At 54.5% G+C, this 18,057-nt stretch overlaps 1 protein-coding gene across 5 annotated transcripts in view; it reads left to right on the top strand.

Moving 5' to 3' along the window:
- The window catches only part of NRG2 (neuregulin 2), a 170,592-nt gene that overhangs the window by 132,493 nt on the left and 20,042 nt on the right, over positions 1-18,057 (top strand). For all 5 annotated transcript variants that reach the window (XM_040975679.1, XM_040975798.1, XM_040975727.1 and 2 more), the window contains exons 2-3: positions 8,088-8,259; positions 11,301-11,419. In XM_040975679.1, the coding sequence (XP_040831613.1) occupies positions 8,088-8,259; positions 11,301-11,419 (291 nt within the window). The remainder of the gene's footprint in view (positions 1-8,087; positions 8,260-11,300; positions 11,420-18,057) is intronic.

Raw genomic sequence — 18,057 nt, forward strand, 5'->3', positions numbered from 1 at the left:
ATCAAAACTGCTCTTCCTCACCTGTCTGCCTGCTTCCCCTCCCACCCACCCCCCTTAGCCTCCAGATGCTCCAGACTGAGTTCTTGGCATACATAAGCTCCCTATCATTCTTGACCCTGTCTAAACCTGCGGGTGAGGTTGACATTGTTTCCTGGGCTGAGAAGGCAAAGCCCAGAGTGGTTCCAGTAACACCTGTTATGGCTGACCTTAGCAGGGACCCAGTGAGGCCTGCACCTCTGACCTGTACCGCTCAGCATGTGGGAGCTAAATGCAGATAGGGAACCACCCCTCACCCCCTGTGTAGGAGCCCAGCAGGGAAATGGGGGAGGAAGCACAGGAATTTGGGGGAAGGGGCTTCTGAGTCACCACCAAGGAGAGCCAGAAATTTCAGGGAGCCAAAGCAGGGGTCTGGCAGCAAAGCAGAGAAAGTTGGATTTCTCAGATGTTCCCAGCCAGTCTGGCATCCTGTGGCCTGGGTCGGGGGAAGGGGGAAAGAACAGCATGGCCGGACCAGCCAGGGCCTGGTGGAAGAAGGGGTTTTTGTTGTTGTTGTTGTTGTGTCTTGTTTTGTTTTTAAAATTTACTTATTTTTATTGGAAAGGCAGATTTTCAGATAGGAGAGACAAAGATCTTCCCCTGCTGTTTCACTCCCTAAATGGCCGCAATGGCCAGAACTGAGCCAATCCAAAACCAGAAGCCAGAGCTTCTTCCAGGTCTCCCATAAGAGTGCAGAATCCCAACGCTTTGGGCCATCCTCTGCTGCTTTCCCAGGTCACAAGCAAGGAGCTGGATGGGAGTTGGGCAGCTGGGACATGAACCAGTTCCCATATGGGATGCTGGTGCTTGTAAGCAGAGGATTAGCCAACTGAGCTATTATGCCAAACCAGAAAAAGGGGGTCTACAAGGGAAGGAAGCTTGGTGCAAGTTGCATGGACTTGAACTTCAGGGAAAGTTGAGAAAAGCATATTTTGTTGTCACAGATGCCAAGGCCACTGAAAGAGGAGAACCCCCAAGAGAAAGAGCCACCTCTTTCAGGGGAGAGAAGCTGGGGACACAAGTTCCCGTGCTGGGTCTGAGCTATGAGGAGTGCCCAGGGACATGGGTTCCTTCCTAGCCCCTTGCCCCCACCGGCCTAGATCTGGGATGCCACATCTCAGCCCTGCATACCCCCACCCTGCCCCGCCCCATAGTGCCCTGCGCTCACAGGTGGACCTGAATGGGAGGAGACAAACAAGCACAGAGGCCAACCCAGACTCTCCCCGGAGCCAGCACTTCTTTGAAGTCATGATTTCTATTTCATCTTGGTCGTGCATGTGAACTTGACATTCTGGTCTGGTGTGTATGTGTGTGTGTCTGCTCTTCTTTCCTAGTAGGCTTGGCAGTCTTTTGGGAAGGAGACCCCAAGACCATCCTGTAGCTTCATCCCATCTGAGCATCAAGATGCCTGTACCTCCTCTGCCTCCCTGAGCCCAGAGGTCAAGGGTCTCCAGTCAGACAGCAGAGGCAGGCAGGACACACAGGCTCACCCCGGAGCAGAGGGGGCTCTGAAATCCATTTCCCAGCCTTCACTAGGCTCCCCAGCAACAGGTGGCTTGTCCTCCAACAAGTCCCCAAGCACAGAAGCCTCTCCAGGCCATGCTCAGCTTGCCCTAGCTTGGGCTTTTCAGGACTGTCCTATGGGCTTTATCCCCATCCCGCACCCTAGCAGCTGGCTCAGCCATTCCCCAAGGAGAGCTTTCTCCTCTGGTGCTCCCAGGCAGACCCAGTGTGGTTTATGGGTGAGTCAGAGAGGCACAGAGAGGCTGAGTGGCATAGCCAAGGATACACAGCTACAGCGTACAGTGACTGGACCTGACTTGCCATGTCCTTAGCTGCCTGCCACTCTGGCCTCTGCATCTTACCTATCCGTGCCAGTCTCGGTGTCTGAAGCCTGTGCACCATGCCCTGGTGAGAGCCCAGAGCAAGGCTGGGGGGTGCGGTTTGCTGTGCCCAGCGCCCACGTGCCACTCCCGGCAGCCACTGACTAAGCTCTATGACCTTGCACAATACTCCACACGTGGTTGATGCCCCCTCTTGCTGCCCTATCACTCAGCCTGGAGTTCAGAAGGGCTGTGGATTGTGGGCCTGCCTGCCCCTGAGGGCTGGCCTTCTCTTCTCCTGGCCTTGACAGAAGCCTGAGGCCCTGAATCCAGAGGCCTGGCTGCTGCCCTCTGTGCCCACTTGGGCCAGCTATTTTTTGTGTGTGTTGGTTCTTTCTTTCATTCTCATTTGAACTTGGAGTCTGTAATTAATCTCCAGCAGGTGTCAGTCACTCTGTAGGTGGGGTTGGCCGGGGAGGGGCCGTCCAGCAGTCTGCAGGCCAGTGGGATGTAGACTTTGATGCCAGGCAGCCTGGCTGCATCATCTCCAGGTGTTGCCCTGCCAAGGGCCTGGCTCAGCCTTAGTCATGAGGTGAGGACCATTAACCCTTTTAAGAGCCCATTGCCCCCTGCCCCTGGATGCCAGGAGGAGTGCAGGCCCTGCCCCTGCCAGTCCTCCCTGGCTGGGGTGCACAGCTGGGGCCTGGGCGTCTGTCTTACTCTCAGATCTTAGCAGGTTCCGCACCCACCGCCCACCTGCCAAGAGGAATGAGGTCAAGCGGCTGGCAGCAGTAGCACCTCCTGGCCCCGGGGCTGGACTGTGGGAAGGGCGTAGCGCTGGCCGTGGGTGCCGACTTTAATGAGGTGCTTTCTGGGGATGGCCTGGCCAACAGCCATGGGCCACATGCCCTGGCCTGGCATGGGCCCACAGGAAGCAGGAGCCACCACATGCCCTGTGGCCTCAGTGGGCTCTGGTGCTGAGGTCATGGGGTGCCCATCCCAGGGGAAGCCTCCTGCTGGGGACTAGAGTCACCCCTGAGTGTCCTTGCTCTGCTCCAAACCAGCCCCCACCCACTAGACTGTAGAGGTCCCATGGGAGAGAAGAGCTGCCTAGCACCTTGAGGACCTTTGCAGTCATCCAGCTGATGCCTGCCCCTTCTACTCGTGGACACCAGGAATAAGGGTCAGCAGCCCTGTCCTTGCCTGGCTCCTTCTCTCTGTCCACTTTGCCACATGCAGGGCCTTGGAGCAGCTCCTTCCCCACAGGGACACATGTAGATCCTCTGAATTGCCACTTGTCCTCATGGCACTGGGCAGGATCAATGGAGAGGTGGAGTGCAGCCTGGCTAATCGTATCTGAACATGACAATCTAGCAACTTCTTCCTCACCCTAGGGGATTACACAGCCTAGGATTAGGGTCTCTATCATCCACATGGGAAGCTGGGTTTTACAACGCTGCTAGAGAACTAGAACTAGAGGGAGAAAGTTTCACAGGAGAAACTTACCAATGGCTGCAGAGTTTTCTCTCTGGTGGCCATTGACTTGATTTGGATGTGCTTTTCTTTCTTCCTCCTTTGTATTGGGTAATTTCTCTACAACAATGGGAAAAATGCATTTCTTAAGTAACAAAAACAACCCCACAAAGGAACCAGCCTGTCTGCTGGGAGGAGGGGGTGGAGATTCCTTTGCAGGCCTTCTGCCTGAGGCAGGGCCCAGAGCTGCAGGGAGGTGGGCCCGCACCCTGGCCTCAGCTCCTGCCCTGCCATGGCCTGTCTTGCCCAGGCAGACATGGCATCCTCCAGACTCTGATGAAGAGGCAGTCACAGCCAGGCGGGAACACTGTTCACTGGGAACACAGCCTGGTTGGAATTAGGGCTGTGTTTATGCAGTCAAACCTCAGACTGTTGCTGTCCATCAGAAACACCATACAATCCACAGAGGTCATTTTGAATCAGACACTAGGCACATCAAAACAGCAAGAGTAGAACAAATCCAGCTCTCTCACAGTAACTCACGAAGCCCCACATCATCTGGGCCTTACATGCCCCTCCACGCCCCAGACCCCCATTCCTCCCCTTTCCAGCCACGTTAGGAAGCGTACTTTGAACACCAGGCTGCCCTGCATGAGCTCACCAGATTCATTTCTACTACTGGTCTTCCCCAGCCATGTGGTTCCTGCTGGCTGTCCCTCCCACCCATATGTTTGGGGAAGTGGTGGCTCACTCTACCTCATCAGTACTGTGAAGCGAGGGGACAGTTAACAGCAGCCATTAGGTCACCCAGCACTCACCAGACAGAATGGGCTCCTTGGCATCTAACATGCACACCCCACTCTTTCCACCGGCAGGGATCATTCCCACACTCCCCATCCAATGCTTTAGACTCTCTGAATGGAGATCATGCCTGCTATTTCTGGAGTCTGTATCTTTGCAAGACTCCCCACATACACCCTGGTCCATCACCACTGCCATTCGGAGTGGCGTGCCTTCAGTGCCTAGTGTGGGACCAGGAAGGAGGTGGTAGTTTGACCCTTGCCTTCCCCTACCTGCTAGCACCTGCAGGCCACCTTGGCTTGCTGGGGAGAACATGGCCCACAAAAGGATGGCCTGGAATCCCCTATACTCCAAATGGAAGAAGGACACCTTAGGGCTTCAGACAAGCTCTCGCTGTCCCCGGTTTGCAAGAAGGGGAAGAGGGCCAAGTGAAGGTCACCAGCTGGCCAAGAATTGAGGTTGCCGAAAGTGAACCCAACCCTAAGGCAAACTGTGGGCAGCTGTGTCCAGTGTGTCCACAGTGGCTGGGCAACACTCTTGTGTGCACTGTGTTTTAGAAAAAGAGATGGGAAGAGGAGACATTCAGATCACCTATGCCTGGAGCATTTGGCTTAGCGATGAAGATGTTTGTTAAGATCCCATATTCCACATCAGTGTTTAAGTGTCTGCTCCAACTCCAACTTCCTGACATGCATACCCTGGGAGGCAGCCGTGATAGCTCAGGTTAGAGTCTACCAACCAAATGGGAGACCTGGATGGAGTTCCTGGCTCCTAGCTTTGGCCTGGTCCAGTCCTAGGCCCAACCATTGTGGACATTTTGGGAGTGAACCAGTAGACAGGAGCTTTTTCTCTGTGTGTCTCTTTCTCTCAGATAAATTTTGAAAAGCAATCCGCCATGCCTAGATGCACATCCAGGCTTTGCAAGCTATGGCCCAGCCCCGACCTCCATGTCATAGTTGCTTCAACCATGATGAAGGGTGACTGGCAGATCCAGAGCAGATGAAGGAGGCTGGGATGGAGGGAAGGGAAGGATGCTGAGGCAGGACATAATGGCATTTATAAGAATGAAATGAGGTTCCAGAAGTTCTGACAGGTGAACACATCAGTGCATGTAAAAGCTCTAGATGCTAAATAAGTAAATATTAAAAAGAAAACACATATACAACAAGCACACAACAAGAAAACTAGCATGCTAAACTGTGAAAATCAGGGAACTAGGGGAAAGGTGACTGGCCTTCATATTGATCAGAAGCTCTTCCCAATCAATAACCTGCATGCTCAATAGAAAAACAGACTGCAGGCCAGAACAGGCAGTTCCACAGGAAGAAATACAATGGACTAATACATTTGGGTAAAGTAGTCAGCCTTACCAGTAACCAAATAAATGCAAATTCAGACAACAAAGAGACGTTATCTTTGCCTGGCTAATTGGTAGAGATTCAGCATGGGGTAAGACCTTCTGTTGGTGAGGGTGTGGAAAAAAAGCAGGCAGTGTCATTCCTGGGGGCGGGGGCAACACAGGTAAGTGTCCCCACCCCCACAAGGAGCAGGCAGCAGGCAGGATTGCATCCCCGCTGATCTAATGCTTCTGCTTTTAGCACGATCGCCTTGGGAAACAATTGTGGACTGTAATAACAGTAATAGCTGGCCTGGCTTGTGCACAGTAGCTTCTCCCTGCATTCCCCTCTAAGACTCACAGCCATTATCCCACAAGGGAGGAGCTACTGTTGATCCTCTGTATTTGACAGATGAGGAAACTGAGGTGGAAATGCGTTGCAACTCATGACCTGGGGACACAGAGCTCACCACTGCAAAGCCTCAATTCAAACCAGGCAGGTGGAGCCTGGGGGTGAAGTGGTGCAATTGATGTGTGCAGTTGCAGTTGTAGCTGTGAGGAAGTTGTCGTGAGTTGTTATGACTGGGGGGCAGCAGAGAGGAGGCTTGCTGAATGCTTCCCAACTGTAATCTATAGTTTAAACCATGGGACACCTGTCTTGGAAAACTATGTAGTCAGGAAAAATGATGCTACTGAAAAAATGGTATGTGTGAGAGGAATAGGCTTCTGCCTAACAGAGCTCCGAAGGGTGTGAAAAGAACAGATAAAGACCCTGCTTAGAAGGCCTTAGAAGGCATTGTTTTCTTAAAATGCTACTAAGTTACAAAAAAAAAAAAAAAAACCTGCTAAGGAACCCAAGGAAAGCTGTCAAGGCCTTTGCTTAGAGGAGCATATTGGAGAGACATGCTCTTTTTTTAAAAAAAAAAAAAAAGTATTTATTTGGAAAGAGAATTATACAGAGAAGGAGAAAGAGAAAGATCTGCCATCTGGTTCACTCCCCAAATGACAACTGCTAGAGCTGAGCCAATCCAAAGCCAGAAGCCAAGAGCTTCTCTCCCAGGCCTCCCATGCTGGTGCAGGGTCCCAAAACTTTAGGCCATCCTCCTCTACTTTTCCGAGGCCATAGGCAGGGAGCTGGATGGGATGTGGAGCAGTCAGAACATGAACAGGCACCCGTATGAAATGCCAGCACTTGCAGGGATAGGATGAGCCAATTGAGCTATTGTGGCAGTTCCAAGAAAGGTGCTCTTGAACCAGGTTCAGCCATGTACTCTCCAGACCAGATTGTTCAGGGAACCCTTTTCTCAAGTTATGTCTGTTTTCATCTCACCAGAAACTCACACCTTAATATTTGGCACTAAGGTGAAGGGCACATGGTATACCATTAGATGAAATAAATGGGTAGCTGGCACTGATCCCATTTTGTTTAAGAAAGAGCATTTGCATGTGTGGGAGAGACATGGACTGATGGATTGGTAAACTGATGAGCGGCGCCTTTAGGATGCACACTCAGCCCATTTCCTGCAGCCCTTCCTGTCCCTTCCCTATTGTAAACCACAGTCCAGTGTCAAGTCAATCTCCAGCCAGGCCCTGAACCCTGCTCAGCAACGGCCAGCATCAGCTCAGAGTCACTGACGAGAGGGTCGACGGCCATTACGCAGCCAGTCAGTCCACCGTTGGGCATGGTTTCTCTGGCCCCTGGCAGACTCTCCCTTCTCTCCTGCAAGGCTTTGAACCCAGTGTCTCCATTCCCGAGGCAGAGATGAGGCAACCAAAGCAGAGAGCAGTCTACCACATTGAAGACCCCAAAGACCTAGGCTTCCATCTCAGCTCCACGGCAGCCTGGCTGTGTGACTTCCTGCATGTTTCTTATCCTCTCTGAGTCTTATCTCCACCACCAGAGTCGGGTGACACAGGAGAGCAGGCAGAGAGCCCTGGCTCACCCTCACTTTCCTGAACACAGGCGACAGGTAGACTGGGACATATGGAAATGGAAAGGTACTTGAGGCACACAAGGAAAGACTGCAGCTTGCTCTTTGAGATTTTGAATCGGAGCTTGGTCCTGTGTCCATCAGCATAGCCCAGGCCTTGTCCCCACCTCACCACCAGGCGGGGCTGCTGCGCCATCTCCGGTCTGGCTGGAGCCCTCCCCTGGCCTTTGCGACCCCTGAGAAAGGAAGCTAGGTATATCCTCTTAGCCTTTCTGTGTCCTATGGACCCAACGTGTGCCTGGGGGTCTGAGACAAGCATTTGATTGTGTGAGTGAATCAAGGAGCCCTGGATTTGAACCCATTTTGTTGTCTCTCCTGGAGACAGAGACCTCCCTCTGCCAAATCGGTTTCCCTATGTGTGCATGAACTCACCGGGTTGCTGTGATGGCTGCCTCAGCTCACAGGTGCCAGGGATGTTTCCTAAATAACAACTGCACCACACAGTCCTGAAGATGGGGAACGTGGCCAGGAGGGGTGACAGCTCTCAGCTCCCTCTCTGCCTCCTCCAGCCCAGCCAGAGAATAGGGCAGGGCCCCCTCCCCAACCCTGCTAACACTCCTGTGCTCATGCTTGGTGCTACCCCCACCCATCCAACCCCCACTCACTCACCTGCCTTGTACCCCACAGCCACCCGGCCCAAGCTGAAGAAAATGAAGAGCCAGACGGGACAGGTGGGTGAAAAGCAATCACTCAAGTGCGAGGCGGTGGCCGGGAACCCCCAGCCCTCCTACCGCTGGTTCAAGGATGGCAAGGAGCTCAACCGTAGTCGCGACATCCGCATCAAGTACGGCAATGGCAGGTGAGTAGCTTCGGGTCACTCCCCCATCCAACTAGCTACCCACTCTCCAAGCTGGGAGGTACCTGGGCTAAGCAGAGCCCTTCCCCCCACCCCCTCAATGGAGCTGGTCCCAGCACCTCTGCATCCTCCTCCTCCTCCTGGCCACACATCCAGCACTCTTGCAGCCCTGGGCCCTCTGCAGTTACTGGCCAAACCTAGAGGATCCTAGGCAGAAAGTGCATGATTAGCTGTATTTGAATGGTTAAGGCAGTTTGTCAATGTCAGCTTCACCAGTGAAAGTCTCTACCAGTCTCTTGGAGCTTCTCCAAGGGCCTACCCCACCTACAGTCCTTAGTGACAGCCCTGGTTGAGCATGTCCTCTCCCTGTCCCCCTGCCCGGAGCCCACCTAGGATGCCAGTTGCCATTTCCCAAGCTGGAGACCTTGCACAGGTGTCAGAGTCCTGACCTGAGACAGGGACCTCAAGGCAGAAGTGGCCGGCATTGAAGCAGCCCTCCTGGGAAAGTGAGCCAGAAGCTCCCTGGCCACCTCCTATGTCAGGCTGGCCAGGCCAGAGATTCCAAGAGGCCAGGGCCAGTCCCTCTACCTCTCTCCTACCCCTCCAGTGTGGTGGCTCTGTGACTACCCCACCTTCAGGGCAGAGCCTTGGCAAGAACTTCAGGCTGCCCACCAAGCCCAGCTATTGCCCACCGTGGCTGGAGACGAAAATGTATAGGTCCTGGGAGTCTGGGTCTTGTCTGCCAGTCGGCCTCTCCCCTGCTTCCCCAAGACCACAGAAGGCAGGAGAGTGCCCCCTGCCCTGACCCCTGACTCTTGCCAGAACTTGGGCTCCTCCCAGTGCACCCGTGAGTCTGACAGCTCTCACTTGGCTCGTGTGTGGCAGCTCAGGCCTCACATCCCACCCACCCCAGGTGATTTTGTGCTCTCCCACCTCACTTCAACTCCCCAACAGAGGGAAGCATTTGGCTTAGCTGAAAAGACATGCACCTCGCATATATGAGGGCCTGGGTTTGAGTCCCACTTCCACATGCTCCTGCCCTACCCATGTCCACACCTCATCTGACCCAGAGGCGGGGGCTTCCTCTCCAGCAGCCAGTGCTCTACCTGCCCCAGCCACAATCTGTGGCCTGTATGGACCCCCCTCGACTCTGTACCAACTGTCTCTGTGCTCACTGCACCACAGAGTCCCCACAAGCCTACCCATAACCAGGAGACAACTGTCCCCACCAGCCCTGTGTGCAGGCCCTCCCCACCAGCAACACAGTTCCCTCATGGACAAGAGGCAGGTTGGGACAGGCTGCTCAGGTAGGCAGCAGGAGAGGGCGGGAGGGAGGCAGCCCCGCCTGTAGATAACCTCCTAGAAGAAGGGAGGGCAGCCTTGGGGGTGGCACAGCATAGCATCCACCTGCCAAGTCCTTAGTGCCACCTACCGGGGCTAGGAATGGGGAGGAACCATGGTGGCCCCATGTAGGCACCTGCCAGCTGGGAACAGCTGGCCGAGCCAGCACTCCAGGCTCCTGGTGCTGTGTTCTTGGTGCCATCCCACTCTTCAGAGGGGCCCCATGCCCATTCCCCCACCAACCCTGAGCACCAGCCTATCTTGGCTTCATGCCATCATGTCACATGGGTTCCTTCCTTAAGTCACAGCTCTTAGCATTCCCATAACCCTTGGGCCTGCCACCTACTGTGTTATGTGAAGAAAGAAGCACCTTTGAACTGGGCTGTGGGCAGTAGGGATTGTGGAAAGATGGTCTTGCTTTGCCCTTGGCAGAGTGCGGGGGAAGAGGCTTTGTGAGGATGACTGGGTGGAAATGCAACCCCAGAGACAGGAGCCCAGAAGAGAGGTCCCTGAAGCACAGGGCTAGGCGGTCACATGGGCACGGACTGCTGGCCTGGCCTCTGCTCACCTGCCTTGTCCTCACACTGAAAGCATCAGGGCCTGGCTGTGCTCAGCCAGGGCCGTTGGTGACAACAGTTCCACTACTCTCACTAATGTCTCTCCACTCAACATCCTATTGTGTATGCTCCAGGAATCTAGGTTGTCATTCCCCACTCTCAGGAGGAGGCTGTGTCCTTTCAAGACATGCTCAAAGAACCCCCTGCTGCTCCCTAGGAGCCAAATGGGGGTCCTGGGTTAGACAGACAGTGTTGGCTTGGTTCAGAAATAAGTGCTGGGGAAGGGAAAGAGAGTCAGGGCTACAGGTTCTGAAGTCACAGCACTGGGGGGCCAGCCTGGGGCTGGGCCAGGCTTCAGCACCCAGGAAGGACCTGCTTGCTTGCCAGGACAGCTCCGAGCCGGCCCAGGTCCCTGGGGTATGCAAGGTCCTAATGCAAGAAGATGCTCAGTCAACACTGGATGAAAGAAGGACAGGGAAGGAGAGAGAAAGGAAGGGAGGAAGGAAATAAAAGGCCCTTGGAGAGAGGCCACGGAGCGCCCCTTAGTGGCAAGGCTAATGGGAAGGCAGGGTAAGCCATAGCTGGAACTAGGAGACTGGGCAATATTGCTGTGGGAGCCACAGCTATGCATCTCAGCCCCAGCCAAGAAGCTCCAGGTAGGCTCATTTGTTAGCTGTGAGCTTCAGGCTGTCGGAACACATGGTGAGGGCCTTGCTGCTGCACCGGGCTGGGACGGGAGGCCTCCTGTGGTGAGAGAGTAACGACCAGGAGCCTCCACTCCCCATGGGGGTTAGGACCTAGATCATCCAAACACACACACCATCCCAACCCTCACCCCTGGCCTAATCCCTCCAACAATGCTGTCAAATGCTGGCACAGGGAGTAGATCTCATGCAAAGACATGAATTGAGGAGATAGCCATGAGACTGTGCCTGCTGTCTCCACCCAGGGTCATGGCACAAGGAGGGCCCAAGCCTGGACCTGCAGACACAAGGACACATCATGGTGGCAGGACACAGTGTAGCTACCAGCCCTGTCTGGATATCCCAGTTCTGCAGTGGCTGGCAGACTCACTGCTCCTGAATGTACGCACACTCACCATAGCCCTGGCTTACACTGTCGCTCTTTTCTTACCTCCCTAACCAGAAAGAACTCACGACTTCAATTCAACAAGGTGAAGGTGGAAGATGCCGGGGAGTATGTGTGTGAGGCTGAGAACATCCTGGGCAAGGACACGGCCCGTGGCCGGCTCCACGTCAACAGTGGTAGGTGGACCCTGGGCCAGGAAGGGGGGTTCCCAGAAGGTACGCAGGCATTGGAAGGCGGCCTGCACATGATCTGTCTTGCATGTAGTTCCCCTCCCCACTCTGGCCGCTGCCCCATATCAAGTCCGAGATCTGAGCTTATTCAGAGAAATGCAGTCAAAGCATAAATGTTTAGCTTTGTTATCTGGGCCTGGAAGAGCAGCCAGCTCTCACTTTAAATACCCTGAAAACTAAATATTTTGAAATCAAGAGGTGGGGGTGGAGGAGAGGATATTTTTAGAAGGCAATTACGGGCGGCTGGGCTGCCAGGAGCAGGGCTGGGGCGCTGGAGGGGTCGTGCGACAGCCAGGGGTGGTATTACCTGCCGCTTTGCTGAGCACCTGAGGGCAGGCAGTGACTTCGCTGGGCTCTGTGCCTGGGGCTCAGTTGCTCAGTCACCCTCTGATCTTGAAGACAAGGTGAGGCCCTCCAGGCTCCTTTGGCTCTCCACCCCTTGGATGGGCCATTCTCCCTTGCTCTGTGCCAGGCTGCATGCCCTCAGACACTGCCCTTCACTCCAGCCCAGGCTCACCAGAACCCAGATATCACGTCCTCCTGCCTGCACCCCACCCCAGGGTGCCTCCAGGCCCTCAGAGCATGTCCTGGGGCCGCTCTCCGTCCTACCCTCACCACAGAATCTGACCCTGTAGCTGGCACAGTCTGCCCGGCCTTCTCCAGAATGCCCCCCTACCTTGTGACTTTCAGACAAAATTCCAGCTCACACCTGGCTGCCCTGTGTCCTGGGCACCTTAGGCTCTCCTTTCCCCTGGTCACTAGGACCAGGTCCCTGTGTGCCAATCCTACTGAGCCTTCTTTCTAGATCTTTTTCATGCTTGATCCCCTGCATTCCAGCCCCACCTGCAACACAATCCCAGCCCAGGTCTCTAACCTACTCACCAGAACCAGAGCAATGGCCTCCTACAGGGCTTTCAGCCGCCAGGCCACCACCCCTAGAACCACAGAGCTGGAACCCATCTAGCGTAAACTGTCTTGGTCACGCTGGCTCTTACAGGCAGCCTTTCTCCATGCCTGCCCTGGCCCACTATAGTGACAGCCCAGCTCCAGTCCTGGTCTGCATCCTGAGCAACCTCATCCCATTGGAACCTCTTACCTTCTCCCCTTAGAGCATCTAGCTGGGCCTTCCCAGGGCCACTTGGGAGTGGGGACAGCTAGGGCACAGCCTTTCCCTGGCCGTGACAAGGGAAGCTGCAATTGGCTGAGCCACATGCCCTGCATGGTCTCATGAATCAGCATGCAGGTTCGGGGTCCACTTTACACTTTATGAGAAGCTCAGAGAAGCATTTCACCCAAACAACTGGTAATGATGGAGCCACACAGTGTAACTGTGCTTGGCAAACACTGGGAATTTGCTAGTGCAAAGGTCGTGGCTAACCTGCTTGTTGCTCTCCCCTTCACCAAAGATGGCACTGGCTTACCATGGGTACCTGAGGAATATTTTAGACAATTGTCCAGCCTATTCAAGACCTCTGCTGCCACCTGTGTTTCTCGGCCTGGCCATGTTGCAGTGAGTAGGTAGACAGGCCTCAGGCCCTACTTCTTCCCACCTGCCCCAAACCTGGGAAAGCAGTGGCACTGGACTCTGGCACCTTCCACCCTGCCAGAGTAGATACCGCTTCTCAGACCCACTTGAGGCTCAGAGGTTGCTGTGCTTTTCTGTAAGACTTTCTTGGTTAGAACCAATGGGAGCTAAACTTGATCCTCCTTCAGGGCATATTCATTGGCTGATGAAACTGGTGAATCCAGAGAACAAGCTCGCCCCTGGACATGACAAAATCCAGGAGCTTAAAGAAGGAGAGGAGGGAGGGTCAAGATGCTTTTTCCCATTGTGTGTTGGCCTCCTGCATTGCTTCTACTGGGAAATGGGCTTCTCTCCTGTTTAAAGAATGGAGTAAGAAGTAGAAAAGGCGTTGGCCTCAGCACTCAGAGAAGGGGTGCTGTTGTGTCTGTGACAGCAGTTCCAAGGAAGGGAGCTGGCTAACCCTGCTAGGTCCCACTGTGCTTGGGAGCTGGGCACCATCTTAAGCTGAACGTGTATGTGTGTGTGTGCCTGCTTGCAGGTAGGCAGGGGTATCAAGAAGCACAGTGGCAAGGGGAATCTCCCAGCAAAGTGCATGCCCACAGAGATGCTGTTAGCAGAGGAAAAACCACACTCAGGCCCTGCCCCACACTGGGTGGAGCTAAGGTTGCAGCAGGTGGTAAGGCCTTGCACATGCACACTGGGTCTCAGCAGGCCTGGCTCTGACCAGTGTGGCAGGCAGAAAGCAGAGCCTTTAGGCTGGGTGCCAAGGGCAGGTCCAGCAGCCCCACTGCCCATGGTCCTCCTCACCCAGCAAGGAGTGGCAGGGCAGTAACAACCCTAGGACATGCAGCCTTGAGCTCGTCTACCATTTGCCTTTCTTGGGGCTGAGCTGGATGACCAGGGAGCTCTTTGCCCCCAATCTGGGATTCTGAGTTCATGCAGCCATGCTGTGTGCCCAGAGCCCACCGCTTATGCTGTCTTGCCCAGAGCACACAGGTAGAAGCCCACCTGGGGAAGGAGGGTGGCAACAGCTCCAGGCAGAGATGCTTGGGCACCCTGTTTACCTGCAGAGCCCAGGAGACCTGCAGCAACCACACCCTGGGGACGGGGTGGAGGGCGGGCGGGCAGCCGCGTCTGCCCCCTCTGACTCATCCCCAGGTGGGCCGGCCGGGCGTGCCCAGGCCCCGGGGAAGCTGGGCTTGGGGGCGGAATGTTGGCGAGCAGCATCACTCCAGCTCCTGGATGCCCACCTCTCCATCCGGGTGGAGCTCTGCCAGTTTCTGGCCTTCCCAAGCTGCCTGAAGGAGGAGTCAGCAAGAAGTTTGCAATGCTTGGGGAAGGACAGGAAAAAAACAACAAAACAAACCTTGGTGCTTCAAAATTAGCTGCCTTGGCCCAGGGCAAAGGGAACTTGAGACAGTACCGTGGTGACCATGCCAGTCCCAGGATGACAAACACTGACAGAGGGGACCGGCAGCCTTGACACAGGGTGGCACGGGGCAGTGGCTACCTCATAAGGGTTTTCAGGGACTGCTTGATCAGGTGCACACCTGGGTGCACTCATGCACGTGTTCTACCAGACTCTGACCTCTGGGGACCCAGGTCCCTGTCCTGGCCCCAGAAACACCCTCCAGTGGCAGGAAGTGCAACCCTAAACCCCAGAGCAGCTTGCCTGTTCCATCTGACTACTACAGAGGGGATGAGGCCAGGACCAGGAGGAGTGGGAGCTGGGAGGGGTCTGGACCCTGCAAGATAAGCAGAGGAGGGTTCTCGCACTTTCAGTGGTGGGCCTCAGGAAGACGGCTCCACGGCTCCACGGCGTCGGCCCAGCCCAGCCTACTCTCACCTCTTGCAGGCCTGATAAGCTCACAGCAGACACTAGTGACTGATAGAGGCTTCCTCGGCATGTTTTTAACCACTAGATTCTTTTTTTTCCCAGCTATGTATCCTTTTAAAGTATTCAGCCTGGTAGCTCTTAGTATAGTCGTGGTATTGTGGGATCATTCCCCTCCCCCAATTCTAAAACATTTTTTATCAGCCCAGAAAGACGCTCCGTGTCTATGAGCATTTCTTGGCTCTGCTCCCTCCCTCCAGCCCCTGCTGGCCATGCGCCTCCTCCTGGCCCCTGTGGACACACCTGAGCTGAACTTCACATAAACAGGCTCATGACATGTGGTCTTATGACATTTTCTACTAAACACTGTCCATACGGGGGCATGTGTCAGAATTTTGTCTTTTACTAGAATAATGTTCCATAGTCTGGATGCAGATTTTATTTTTCCATGTGTCAGCTTGGATCATCAGATCACTGGGCTTGTTTGCACATTTTGACTCTTATGAGTAGCACTGCTGTGAGTACTGGGGGACAGGTTTGTGTGACATATGGGTGAGAGAGTCTCTGTGCTGTTGTACAAAGCAGCCACACAGGAGGGCTCCAGGGTCTGCACTCACCACCACTGTTATCATGTACCTTTTTTTTTTCCTTTTTTTTTACAATTTATTTTTACTTAAAAGAAAGCTTTTTTTTCCCCTAAAGATTTATTTTATTTTTATTGGAAAGTCAGATATACAGAGAGGAGGAGAGACAGGAAGATCTTCTGTCCGATGATTCATTCCCCAAGTGACCGCAACGGCCGTAGCTGTGCCTATCCGAAGCCAGGAGCCAGAAGCTCTTCCAGGTCTCCCACATGGGTGCAGGGTCCCAAAGCTTTGGGCCATCCTCGACTGCTTTCCCAGGCCACAAGCAGGGAGCTGGACAGGAAGTGGAGCTGCCGGGATTAGAACTGGTGCCCATATGGGATCCTGGCGTGGGCAAGATGAGGACTTTAGCTGCTAAGCCACCGCACCGGGCCCTAAAAGAAAGCTTTACAGAAAGAGGAGAAAGATCTTCCATCCTCTGGTTCACACCCAAGATCGCCACAAAGGCCAGAGCTGTGCTCATCCAAAGCTGGGGGTCTGGAGCTTCTTCTGGGTCTCCCGCATGTGTGTGCAGGTACCCAAGTGTTTGAGCCATTGGCTGCGTTCCTAGGGCATAAACAGGAAGCTGGATCATAAGTGGAATAGATGGGTCTCAAACCGGCATCCATGTGGGATGCCAGCACTACAGGTAGAGGCTTAATGCACTATCCATCTTTTTAATACTAACTATCCCATCAGATATGGAGTGGTATCTCACTGTGACTTGGATTTTCATTTCACTGTTGGTTTCACAGGAATGTGTGCATCCAGTAAGAGACAGCATCCACTTTAGGGAGCAACTTCTGGATGGCAGCTGAAGGCAGTTGGCTCTGCAGACCTGATCTTTCTGGGCTCATTCATGTATTCACTGTGTTGGACACTGGACTTGGTGGCTGATGGGACAGACATGGCTCTTGCCATTATGAGCACATGTTCTCATAGACCAACTTGGTGTTGGCAGCCAATAATTGTGTGCCTGATTACTTAAGCACCTTGGAGTGAGTCTTTTGAGTAGAAGAATGAGGGGGCTTCAGAAAGTCTGTGCAAATATTAGTAACCAGTAAACTTATTTTGGTGCCAAAAAATACTTTTCTTGCAGCTTTTTCATAATGCACATTTTCTAGGAACTTTTTGAAGACTCCCCCTGCCCTGGGAGCTCAGAGAAGGATCAGAGAGGAGCCTGGCCTGTGAGAGGTCAGAAGGGGCCTCTCTGGGGGACTGACACATTGGCAGGTCCTGCGCAGGTACACCAGGCCTCCCTGCCCCTGTTGGGACACACAGAGGGCCAGAGCCCCAGCTCTAAAGGCAGTACAGCCCCAGCTCACCTAAGGAGGTGTGGAGGGAGCCTTATGCCAGGAGCGCACTGAGCTGATATGCCCACTGCGAAGCTAATGGGTTAGAGAGGAAGGAAAGGGTGTGGTCCTGAGCCCACTGTACTGGCCCCATTTAGGGGGGAATCAAGGGTGAGCTCTCTTGGAGGTTGGAAGTGGTGGTGCTGAGCAAAAGCTGTGAGGACAACGGAGGACAAAAAATCAAAGCGGCCCCCAGGGCTTTGGTTGGTACATTGGTCACAGGTGCAAAAGGGGCTGCAGGAGATGGTGGTAGAGACCAATGACAGGGCTCAGTTAGGGATGTGCTGGCTGCAGGAGCCTGGGGCCATCCTAGGGGAGGCTCTGCAGATGGCATGCATCAGTGTCCCTGTCTGGGGACTGCTCCAAAGCCAGGGAGCACAGTGAAGAAACACAGATAGGTGGGCCAAGGAGTAAGGACTTGTAGCCCTGGGACCCACACTGTGTATCTGCAGGTGCAGAAACACCCTGGCTCATGCTTCCTCCCTAGCAGACTAGGTTCAGGCTGTGGAGACTCAGGGAGGCCCTCCTGTTCCAGGGGAGGAGCCTGGGGCCACTTCCCCTACACCCTGTAGGACTCACTCCCCCAGCCCTCCCTCTGTTTTCTGGAAAGGGACCCAGCTCAGTGCATCCCAGCTGGGGTTCCCCCTGTCCTCAGGTTTCAGTGAGCCTGACACACATATAGAATAAGCCCAAGCATGCAGTTGCCCATGGTGGTTACTGCTGTCCTCTGGAGTGGCAGCAATGGGGATACAAAGCGGGCAGTCTCTGCCCCAGGGCCCACGGGCTACATACAGGTCCAGACACAAATGTCTCAGGCTGACCTGAGGCCCAGGCCCACATGCTTGGAGAGCCCACACAATTGGGGGTCCCAGCACACAGTGACCTAGCTGGCCCTGCATCTCTCCCTGGCCTTCCAGCCAAGGGCAGGACAACCTCGAACCACCCCTTTCCCCCAGCTCCCCCGCAATGAGGGAATTTTACAAAGGACAGTGTGGTCCTTTGGGCTGTTCTTCTTGCCCCTCTCAAATCCCCAGGTCTCATTGACCCAGAAGTGGGACAGAGCCCAACCCGAGCTTCCTCTCCCAGCCACATGTGGGTTGCAGCTGGGGCCTGCAGCGAGCCCAGGGGAGACCGCTGCAGGGCCAGGCTGCCAAGGGGCAGGTGGGGGTCACCCTCCTGCAGGGCTTTATCGGTGAGGGGCCAAGCACACGCAGCTGTATATACACTCGCAGGCTGTGCTCCATCCATCT

Source organism: Ochotona curzoniae, unplaced genomic scaffold, assembly GCF_017591425.1.
Source record: "Ochotona curzoniae isolate NIBS_2020 unplaced genomic scaffold, NIBS_Ocur_1.0 contig_1, whole genome shotgun sequence".
NCBI classification, from domain to species: domain Eukaryota; kingdom Metazoa; phylum Chordata; class Mammalia; order Lagomorpha; family Ochotonidae; genus Ochotona; species Ochotona curzoniae.